Source organism: Engystomops pustulosus, chromosome 6, assembly GCF_040894005.1.
Source record: "Engystomops pustulosus chromosome 6, aEngPut4.maternal, whole genome shotgun sequence".
Lineage (NCBI taxonomy): Eukaryota > Metazoa > Chordata > Amphibia > Anura > Leptodactylidae > Engystomops > Engystomops pustulosus.
In genome coordinates this window covers 170,486,297-170,498,204 of record NC_092416.1, presented here as the reverse complement: position 1 = coordinate 170,498,204, position 11,908 = coordinate 170,486,297, and the positions used below count along the sequence as shown (strand labels likewise).

Sequence of the window (11,908 nt, the reverse complement as noted above, 5' to 3'; positions counted from 1 at the left end):
GTCACAGCGCCTGCCAGTAGTAGCCCATGGTCGCAGAGCATGCCCCTAGTAGCCCATGGTTACAGAGCCTGCCCCTAGTAGCCCATGGTTACAGAGCCTGCCCCTAGTAGCCCATGGTCACAGAGCCTGCGCCTAATAGCCCATGGTCAAAGAGCCTGCCCCTAGTAGCCCATGGTCACAGCGCCTGTGCCTAGTAGCCCATAGTCACATAACCTGCCCCTAGTAGCCCATAGTCACAGAACCGGCCCCTAGTAGCCCATGGTCCCAGAGCCTGCCCTTAGTAGCCCATGGTCACAGAGCTTGCCCCTAGTAGCCCATGGTCACAGAGCTTGCCCCTAATAGCCCATGGTCACAGAGCCTGCCCCTAGTAGCCCATGGTCACAGAGCCTGCCCCTAGTAGCCCATGGTCACAGAGCCTGCGCCTAGTAGCCCATGGTCACATAACCTGCCCCTAGTAGCCCATGGTCACAGAACTGCCCCTAGTAGCCCGTGGTCGCAGAGCCTGCCCCTAGTAGCCCGTGGTCGCAGAGCCTGCCCCTAGTAGCCCGTGGTAGCAGAGCCTGCCCCTAGTAGCCCATGGTCGCAGAGTCTGCCCCTAGTAGCCCATAGTCACAGAACCTGCCCCTAGTATCCCATAGCCACAGAGCCGGCCCCTAGTAGCCCATGGTCACAGAGCCTGCCCCTAATAGCCCATGGTCACAGAGCCTGCCCCTAGTAGCCCATGGTCACAGAGCCTGCCCCTAGTAGCCCATGGTCACAGAGCCTGCCCCTAGTAGCCCATGGTCACAGAGCCTGCGCCTAGTAGCCCATGGTCACAGAGCCTGCGCCTAGTAGCCCATGGTCCCAGAGCCTGCCCCTAGTAGCCCATAGTCACAGAGCCTGCCCCTAGTAGCCCATAGTCACAGAGCCTGCCCCTAGTAGCCCATGGTCACAGAGCCTGCCCCTAGTAACAGCTCCTGCGCCTAGTAGCCCATAGTCACAGAACCTGCCCCTAGTATCCCATGGTCACAGAGCCTGCCCCTAGTAGCCCATGGTCGCAGCGCCTGCCCCTAGTAGCCCATGGTCACAGAGCCTGCGCCTAGTAGCCCATGGTCACAGAGCCTGCCCCTAGTAGCCCATGGTCACAGAGCCTGCCCCTAGTAGCCCATGGTCACATAACCTGCCCCTAGTAGCCCATAGTCACAGAACCGGCCCCTAGTTGCCCATGGTCCCAGAGCCTGCCCTTAGTAGCCCATAGTCACATAACCTGCCCCTAGTATCCCATAGTCACAGTGTCTGCCCCCAGTAGCCCATAGTAAAAAAATAATACTTACCTTATTCCACTCTGCGCCTTCTTCTCCCTGATGAAGGAGATGCGGCTGGCAGCCTGCGAGATAGCGAGCAGGGAACTGAAATCTCCTAGACTCCTCGGCATCAAGAAAGAGGTGGGAGTCCGCACTCTCTGCTCCGCTTCTCGCTGGCTCTGTGAGCCGGCTGTGATTAACAACCAGTTTGGTCGAACCAGACAGATCCTACTCCTATATACAAATACACTTATAGATACCCATACAAACACCCATTATACACACAATCATACACATACCCACACCTTATACATACATCTACCTAGTAAGGACCATTTTATAACCATCTCATTGTAAAATGTTTATTATAGTTGGTTACATGAGAAATAGCACTTTACACAATTCCATAGAAAACTGTAATAGTCCATGTGAAGTTCGTGGCTACCGCGCAGGCGCACACCCTACAAATGATCCAGTCACTTGTACATGGAACACTAGATACAGTTATTTTTTTTAATACAAAAAACATTATGACATTTTTTTGCACGTGGTCCCTTTGATAGTATAGGAATAAACCAGTATAAAATGTGAGGTCACCTTAGAAAGGGCAAAGGTCACTGCTTCAGTCCATATAAGAGAAACGTAACAATCCTCATAAATCACCGCACAAGAGGTCAAATGCTAAAGGAGAGCGACTCCTTCATGGTCCATACATAGAAATCATAATCTGGAGGGTGAAAACATTCACATACATCTACAAAAACGGTCTTGGTTTTTCAGTCAAATGAACAAATAGCACAAATCTAATAATTTACAGATCAATTCCAGATTTCTGGGAGCTCGAATGTTGTCCCTAAAGACATTGGCATTGGCAATCATCCCACTGATTTACTATTGGACAGGTAAGGGGAACTTACAATCCCCCTTCCAATAGGTCCTGGATGTGGACATCTGTAGTCCAACTTTGACTCCCTTAAAGACACATGACATATCACCTTATGTTATTAAAGGGAACCTATCACTTAAACTAACCCACACTAACCAAACCTATTTCTGAAAACTGATATTATACAACAGCACAACTATCCCTATATTGTTCCTCCCCATGCCTGTTTTTGAAGCTGACTCATCATCTATGCAAATGATCCCATGTGAGTGAGATCATCGTCTTTCCTCTTAACTTTGTCTGGCATTTTCATGTCCTTCCTGCTCAGCCGTGCCTCCTGTTCCCCTCACTGAAGAGAATTCCTGAGGGAGGAGTGAGCTGATTTCTCTTAAGCCATTTTTTTGGAGCATGGACCATATGCTTTTCTTTAAATCCAATGCAATAAATATTATGATTAGATTAGATTTTTCAAGTATTTTTTTTTGGAGTGCTGGATATTACCCTTTCCTTTTGGATATGTACAAATACTTCACAGCTGATCTTCACAGCGTCTGCTTCCGTGCACCCTCCACTCCAACAGGATTTCTTATACCTGAGTGAGCTGGCTATTTTTTCTTTTTCCAATCAAATTCAACAGTGTCTCACTCAACCCCATAATTCACCCTTCCCCTCAGGAATTCTCTTCAACGAGTCACACAGCCAGTGCGTGAATGATGTATCAGAGCCAAGTGGGTTCAGCTGAAGATAAAGCAAACCCCTTGTCAATCAAGAGGTGTTGGTGAGCTAGAAAAACACGATTATGCCTAGATGATGAATCAAATGGACTGTGGAACTTTTCAAGCATGGGGAGGAACAATATAGGCATAGTTGTGCTGATCTACAATAGCAGTTTTCAAAGATATGTTAAGTTAGTGTGGGTAGTAGCTTAACTGACAGGTTCCCTTTAAGACTCTATGAAGAGGGCTTATGTGACTGCATAAAGGGAAGGGATCTGATGTATAATACAGCAGACACCCTCCGCTAATTGTGCAACTTAAACTTTTTAGGTACCATCATTTGGGTCAAAAAACAGCGATCGAGTCATAATATGGCGATTTATCAATAGTTTTTCGCTGTAAAAAAATTATAGATATGAAACCAACTCATTAAAATTTGCAGAGGATCGAAATACATCAATAGGAGTAAACTTGGCCCAATGGCTTCTTCCCGAATAATAAGCAGCAGAATGGTGATTGCAGCTCTGGACTATAAACACTAGAAAAAAATTCATCAATATCTTCTGTGAACATTTTATAGCTTATGCAATGAACCTATACACGAAAAAGAGGTTCATGCACATGAAATTCCTTGGACTAAATACTTGGTAACTAAAAAAAAATCATATTTTAGGGAAGTATTTGCAGAACTAGGCCCAGGTCTACAGCGCTTGTCCCGTATTATATAGGTTATATACTCCCATCTTCACCAGATTCAGTCTTTATCAGTTAAATTCCAGCACTTTATAATAATATTATACACTCAATAAGACAAGATCTTGCCGTTAGCAAGTAATATGGAGTAACACTGATAAAAGGAGACTTACTGGATACATGTAAGCCACGCAGGAGCGCTCAATGTCAGGCGGCCGCTGCAAAAGCAAAGAGTAGTTTAGGGTTTCTTAAAAAGAGAGAAAAAAGCTGCGATACGGATACAATATAAGATCACACTCCGTATTATGATACATGAGGGAGGAGTCAATAATAAATGGAGTATGGATGGTGCTTCTAATAGAGGAGAGGAGGTGACATTGTTATACAGAAGAGACACATGGCTTACTGATTCTGAGATTCAGGGGGCTTGGGTTTTGTAGGGAGGGAAGCAGATATAAATGTAAACAGGAAAGGATTCTTTACAGTTATAGCAGTGAGACTATGGCTTCTCCTAGCTCATGTTAGCTACGGGACAACCCCTTTAAATCTCATTTGAGCTTATATGGCTACATGTAATTTATCAGTCATACATTGTTCATCCCAGAACATACAGTTACACTTCGGTGTGTGTCTGCTCCACAAACTCCAAGGCGAGGTTCCCCCATGCAGGAGGTAAGGTCTGAACAATATCCCTATTAACAGGCTGAACGGTAAACTCCAGCGTGCCGGGAGCTGGCGGACATGGGTTAGGTACGGGCAGATCGACCACGCGGTAGATGCAGGCGTGCGCCAGGCCGAGGAGATGAGGCTGAGACGCCGGGGCGCGATGGCACGTGACGCCGCGGCAGTAGATGCGGAAGTGGCGGATGTTGTCCATGGGATGGCTCCAGTGAAGGGTTAAGCTGACAAACAATTGGTCGCTCTGCTGGTCTCTTCGCCAATGGACATGGGACAGGGTGAGGTCAGACGGCTGCACCGGGTGTGGTGGAGGTAGAGAGGCATCAAGAACCTACAACACAACACAAGGAGTTAGCTGGCTGGTTACTCAACGTCCGACCCAATAAGAAGCCTAAGGCAATCAATGCACTAGTGGACACCCATCTGTATGCAGGGCTTGTATGGATCCATATGGATCTCCACAAGAAGAGTCAGGACTTCCCGAGGGATAAGAAGTTCCTGGAGAATAGGATTACAGAGTAGATACCCTTATCTCTCCGACGCGGCACACAAAGCTCTCCTCTTCTCCGTTCTGTTGTGTTCGTGAAAAACGTACGGACAAACTGTTCAGCAAACATCCGCTGAGCTGCACCTCATAAAACCTGGAATGCAATAGAGGCGTCAGTGTTGGGGGGGTCTGTAATGACGACATGTGCACCCCGATCTTCAGAACTGTACATGTCATTGGTAAGGGTGCACAATATACAACATCCCCGCTGATCCCAGCTTACATCATCTACAGTCAATACTGCCCTCTACTGGTTTAAGGGGGATATTACATGGGAGATATTCGCATTTTGGCGGTAGATGGCGGACACTATTATGTATGGATTGGTTAAGCAATTCAGTAATATTTGGCTTTGGAGAACTCCAATTGCAAGGGGGAAATGTAGCATACATGTCAGGTATGTAGGAGGATGTAGGTATATTCTATATGTGTGTCACAGTATGTATGTGTATGTAGCGTGTATGTTTGTAAGGTAAATTCTGTATATGCAAAACAGTATGAATACGCGTGAGAACATGTATATTCAGTTACAGTGTATATATATATATATACATATACACACACATATATACATGCCATATGCAAGTATCTGCATGTATTTACCTATTCATAGAAGTGAAAAATCACAACTTTACAAAATTATGCACTCATTAGGCCACCATGACATTTGTTAGTCTCCAATTTGCGATGGAGACTAACACGTAATACTGAGACACCAACATCCAGCTGTATACAATGTCCCCACCATACAGACAGAGTATATACAACTGTATTGTGTGTGCAGTGTGAATGAGGACTTAAAATGAAGAAAGGAGAGAAATCTCAATGACAGAATAGTTGAAACGACAAAATTCTAGAACACCATATAAAATATTGGTTAATGGGAATCTCATGTTTTGTGGTTTCCTTGTATCCTGATCCATTCTTACCTTTTTGACCATCCATCTGATTTGTCTTGTTCGGGGGTCGTAAGAAACTGGGGAGGGTCTGTAAGGGGCTCCAGGGTGTGGGACTGACTTGGTGCTTCTGCTGTGAGAAAAAATAAAATTACAACAAAATGAAAAATTTTTGTCCCACTTATGAATGAGAAGTTTAATATGACAAAGCATTTTTTACTGGGGCTCATTTACTAAGGGTCGTGCGCACACTTTTGTCGGACTGTGCACCGTTTTCGGGGTGTGTGCGCCGGGATTGTGTCGCACGTGACCATTTTTTTTTTTTGGGCGCAGCTGCGCTGGCTTCCATGCGACACAATTTAGGGGGCGGTGCCGGCGGATGATCCGACTGATACAGACTGAGCGCGGGATTTAACTTTCAAATTGTGTCGCACTTACATGCACCAGGAAGAAGAAGGTGAATTCTGTCGGACCTGAGCGGGGAAGCGACACATGCAGAATATCGAACGCACGATCTTAGTACATCGGGGCACAGTGCATTATACACGGACAATGCACTTTCTGTGAACTCCAGCAGCAATGTAAGTAAATGTGCCCCATTATTTTTCTCACAGGGGAATTAATAGGGTTTTTGGGAATGGGAATGATATGTAAGGGGCAGCAGATGGAAAGGACACTCGGCACTGCTCAGGACATAGCAGTAGTGTAGTACGTGGTGACGTGGATGGAGATGTCTCACCTGATAACTGACTGATTCTCTCCACGCTGCAATAAGGAGCATCTTGTGTGGAAAGCTCCAGCGACACCAATACATTGGGGGCGCCCTCCAACTTGTACACAATGGACGTCATGAGTTTTTCCGGAGCAGGAACATGTAGGGGGAACAACCTAGACAAAATAACCGCAATCAATCAAGAGGTAAGAAAACCTTACAAATTATAAATTATATATGTAACACCAGGAACTGATGCAGATGGAGAACATTACTTATAACAACATTTGGAGAGAGAAAGTCCCGGACGGCACCACCACACATTACACATTAATCTATAGCCGCTGGGGTACAAAAGAAAAACCCTGAGGTTCTTACTTACATTTTGATCAATGTTATTGGCTTATGCACTTTCATCAAAATGTAACCAAGAAACTTTAGTTTGTTATGTTTATGTAGCCCAGCGGGAATAGATCATTGTGTGATAGGTGGATGTGCGTCCAGATCTTTCCCTCTCCCAATGTTGTGAATGTTAGTTATGTCATTTTAGGCTCCATTCCACAAATGGATATCCGGATGCAAAATTTGTGCCGGAATATTTGTCCCCATAGACCCCTAGGGCGCCTGACTACGGTACAGCGAGTACACACGTATGTCACCATACCGATAAAGCATGCTCTATCTTTTCTCGTATGTACGGCCGGGCCCTCCGTCTATCCACTCCTGACGTACACTACACCCGGGTCCTCACCCAGGTATAGCATCCATTGTGTGCATGAGGCCTTATAAAGATTATATACTAGTAATACAGTAATTGAAAAGTCCCCGGAAATCCTTCTATTTCAGAAACTAAAGGGAAATTACATATCTGAACCCCCAGCAAGCAATGGTTTAGGGGGAGGCCTATCTCTTAGGCTATATCTGAAACATGGCCGCCATATTGGAAACCACCATGTTGAATGAAGGGTAAGTATTCCCAAGGGAAAGGTGGTCATGTAACTTATGAAAAAAGCCAAAAAATAGTTTGCCGCATTCAGATCTGTAATATCTCTTGTGGTACAAAAGTTATCAGCACAGAAAGATGCAACAACAACAACCGGGAACGTTCCCTGTGATACACAGCTATACAACGTGTTGAACCACACGATATATTACAGATCTGATTGCCGCAATAGATTTCTGGTCTCTGATAATAATAATTCCTTTATTTACCGTATATACTTGTGTCTAAGCCGATTTTTTTAGCACAAAAAATGTGCTGAAAAAACTCACCTCGAGTCAAGTAAAAAATAAAGATCTTAATACTCACCCTCCGGTGTCCGGATAGTTGGCGCGGGTCCCGATCTTCAGCGCGAGGCTCCCAATCTTCGGCACGGTTCCCGACAGCTCCTCTTCTTTCTTTTTTCTTCTGTAGCTTGCAGATCGCGTCCATGCGATCTGACAGTGGGCGCGCACTATGATGCGGCGGAGTTACGCCGCTGATGACGTCATTAGCAGCGCCACCGCCGCATCATAGTGCGCGCCCGCCGGCAGATCGCATGGACGCGATCTGCAAGCTACAGAAGAAAAAAGAAAGAAGAGGAGCTGTCGGGAACTGCGCCGAAGATCGGGACTGTATACTACTTGGGGCTGGCTGTATACTATATGGGGGCTGGATGTATACTACTTGGGGCTGGCTGTATACTACATGGGGCTGGCTGTATACTACTTGGGGCTGGCTGTATACTATATGGGGGCTGGATGTATACTACTTGGGGCTGGCTGTATACTACTTGGGGCAGGCTGTATACTACATGGGGCTGGCTGTATACTACATGGGGGCTGGCTAGCTGTATACTACACCCTCGGCTTATACTTGAGTCAATAGGTTTTCCCAGGTTTTGGTGGTAAAATTAGGGGTCTCGGCTTGACCCCATTTTTCATCTTTATTATATTTATTGAAAACCTCACCTCAAAGACACCCCGTTTGTGTCTGCGGACAACGCTCCTTCGATGAGGAGGGAATTGCCTCCGTGCCAGGCGTCTTGCGGGCAGATGCGAGACTTGACGTAACTGGTGCCTTCATCAATAGACACTTCCGATAACATGGGCTGTAACTCCTGAGCGCTCAGGTTAAACCAAGGACCAATTTCTTCTGCCTAATTCAGTACAAGAAGCTTTTACTGGGAGTCATAGAAAGTAAAAACTCATCTGAAAAGGAATCTTTCAGGTGAAACATATTGGAGATATAACTTAAGGATAGATTGTGGGGTCTGACAACTGGTCCAAACAGGGGCGTAACTACAGTGGTAGCAGCCATAGCAATTGCCATGGGGTGTATATGTGATGTGTATATGCTCTATATGATGTAAGTGTATACATGTGTGCATGAGTGAAGAACTGTATGTTTACATACATAACTATATGCATATATACAAGCGTAATATGCACATTTTAAAGTGGGAAGGGGGGGGCCCCAGTCTGAAGTCTGCTATGGGGCCCTGTCTTTCCTAGTTACACCCCTGGGTCCAAATATTTGGACATTTATGGCACATCCCAGGACGATGCTGGGAACTAGAAACTTGAAGAAGTTTTACAAATATAATACAACCCGAGTCTCACCTGCCCGTATGAAAACCTCTTGTTCCCACGGCCAAGACAGAATGAGGAGCAGATAGGGAGGGCACTGAGGCTGTGACTGTACAGGTGATTTTCTATCAGAGACCAAAACCTGCATCAAAAAGAACACAAATAATTCAATTGTTTGTTCCTTTACCTCCTCGATTACTTTTACATTTCCATTTTTTTGCTCCTCTCCTTCAAAAATCTGTAACTTTTTTTTTATTTTGCCATGTACAAAACTTTATGATGGATTGTTTTTTCACGTAACTAATTGAATTTTCTGGTGGCGGAATTTAATATTTCATTCCATGCACTGGGAAGCAGGAAAAAGAAAAATTTCAAATGCGTTGGAATTAAAGAAAAGAACTAATTTGCACCATTTCCTTATCGGTTCTGTTTGTACGGCTTTCACCGTGCGCTCGCAGTGACGCCTCCCCACCTTCTTTGGGTCGGTACGATCACAGAGATACCAAATTCATAGAGGTTTTATACGTTTTTAATAGATTTTAAAACTTCAAGCGTGTTGTACAAAACATATTCTGATGCCAATAACTTTTTCACACTTTGTCATTTCTTGCAGGATCAGGCGTTGCTTTAATTTCTAAAATTTTTTGGACCGTGCAACATTTCTGATCACTATGCATTTAAATTTTTTTAATGAGTTGCAAAACAGGGGGGGTGGGGGGGGGAAGTGGTGATTCAGACATGAGGGCGGTTGTTACGGGATTTACCAATGGGAATAACCATATTTTATATTTAATAAACATGCGGATACTTAACATGTTTATTATTTTTGTTTTGTTTATTTTTATATCAGTTCTAGGAAAAGGAGGTGATTTGACCATTTAGGTTTTTTATTTACTGTATATACTGTATTTGCAGTTCATTATTACTATATACTGCAATACAGTATTATGCAGCACACACCGGTCTGTATCAAGGGGGCAGTGAGCCCTCTTCAAACATGCTTAACAGCACCGTGACATACTAGTAGGTCATGGCTGATCCTAATGTTGGATCAGAAGTGGTATGATGCTCTTCCCCTGAAAGAAGGGGACCATACAGCTCTCCTCTCAGCTTCATTGCTATCCCCTTCCAACCTAATTGGGGAGTGTCCAAATACTGAGACCTCAACGATAACAGGAATCTTGTTCTAACGAATTTATCTTGCAATCCATTCACTAGTATGGTCAGAAATTGCAGAGCACAGCGCTCAGTTATCTCCAAAGCTCCCAGCCTATAGCTACTTTACTTAACCCCCTTCCCCCCCTAAATTTGCACTAGATTAGACATGCAGACATCCAATGCTCTTACTTTTGCTGGTTTTCCAGGAACTGTTCCCTATTGAAGCACTCATACACCCATCCTGGAGCAAACAGGGCAGCAGAGAAGCCATACTGCCGGATCATCTCCAAAGCCTGAAAAAAGATAAAGTACAGGATATGTAAATATATACAGATACACAGAAGATGACAAAAATGAAAAACATTGTACACGTTACATAAGAAGTAGTTGCAAAGGTTGATAAAGTGACTCCCTTGACCATCTTGGGAACTTCTGCTTTATGGTCTGCAGTGGTTTGTATATTGATCTGTAGTCCATAGTGTTTATAACATACACCGCATAGCAATAGGCAAACGTGGGCCATACTGTAGCGTCAAATTGGTAAATAGATAAGATGACACTTGCAGTGTTCAGCTGATTATAGCCACATTCACACAGTGCAAAGATTGCTGTGCCATATGGGTTTTTTTACAGGCCCAATACCAGTTTTTGATATTGATGATCTATCACCACAATAGATGATCAGTATCCAATCAGTGGCATTCTGATATCCAAGACTCCTGACTGATCACTTGTTCCTGTGCCCTCCAACCACCAGGACTTATACAGTGGATTTAGTCTGATCTGGGTTACTTTTGACATCCCTATCTTCAGTTCTATAGGGCCTACAAAAATGCTGCTTTTGACATATTAAAGAGAAGAATCTCATCTTGCAAATTGCATCAAGATTGTTTTTCTGTGATCTACAGAACCGGAGATAGAGGCAGTAAAAGACATAGTTGGAAATGCGAGCCGCGGATAAAGATCCAATTCTCAATTTTTTAGCCTGTATCTATGGTTTGGTAGATCATAGAAACCCAAGCCTGATACGACCTGAAATATGAGATTCTTATCTTTAAAAGGACACAAAGGGGGGGCGTGGCCTGACTGCGGACGGAGATGGCCGCACATTAGAGCTTCTCCTGCCCGAACCCTGCTCCAGCACCGCTAACGGCACCGAATCCAGTCCTGATCCACTCGTTCATGGGAGCTAAGAGGAGAGGGGGTACCCGGACCCCAGCACCGCCGCTGAATCGGTCCTCTGCACGCGGAATTGGCCGATCCCTCATGGCGGCGGCCGCCGCTACCCAGCCCGCAGCCGCGGTTGCCCCGACTCCGGCTCCAAGATCAGCACCGCGGGAAGCCCCCGCAACAGACGGCCCGCGGACCGACTTACCTGCCACGGATCCTCCGCAGGTGTCCGCAACCGAGGGGGTACCGGAGCCCGAAGCAGCAGGACAGGCTGCATCACCTCGGCTCCACGTGGCCAAGATGGCGGGCGACCGCGTGGCGGCGGGCGCCACAGCGAGCGCCGAGGCCCTGGCTGACTTCAGCACTCACCACCCGAGGGAATCCAGCCAGCTACAGCCTGATGAGGAGGCAGAGCAGCACGAGTCCGGAGAGGGAGCTGTCAGCGCAGACGAATCCCTGCAGCTCCATATGGGCAAGATGGCGGCCGTGCACGGCCCTTCAGGTACTGTCGGGTGCAGGGGGAGTAATTATCAGGACAGTGCAAGTGGAAGCCCAAGTTCACACTGCCCCGCGAAGCCCAAGGGGGGGAACGATACTGGGG

General features: G+C 45.8%; 1 protein-coding gene across 4 annotated transcripts in view; it reads right to left on the bottom strand.

Annotated features, from left to right (window-relative positions):
• Positions 1 to 1,643: 1,643 nt before the first annotated feature.
• The window catches only part of ENGASE (endo-beta-N-acetylglucosaminidase), a 28,301-nt gene continuing 18,036 nt past the window's right edge, over positions 1,644 to 11,908 (bottom strand). For 3 of the 4 annotated variants that reach the window (XM_072112359.1, XM_072112358.1, XM_072112357.1), the window contains exons 9-15: positions 10,327 to 10,430; positions 9,013 to 9,121; positions 8,362 to 8,549; positions 6,439 to 6,587; positions 5,733 to 5,832; positions 4,783 to 4,897; positions 1,644 to 4,587 (exon numbers count right to left, since the gene is read on the bottom strand). In XM_072112359.1, coding sequence (XP_071968460.1) covers positions 4,192 to 4,587; positions 4,783 to 4,897; positions 5,733 to 5,832; positions 6,439 to 6,587; positions 8,362 to 8,549; positions 9,013 to 9,121; positions 10,327 to 10,430 — 1,161 coding nt within the window. In that variant the 3' untranslated portion in view covers positions 1,644 to 4,191. The remainder of the gene's footprint in view (positions 4,588 to 4,782; positions 4,898 to 5,732; positions 5,833 to 6,438; positions 6,588 to 8,361; positions 8,550 to 9,012; positions 9,122 to 10,326; positions 10,431 to 11,908) is intronic. The other variant, XM_072112361.1, reaches the window with a different exon arrangement.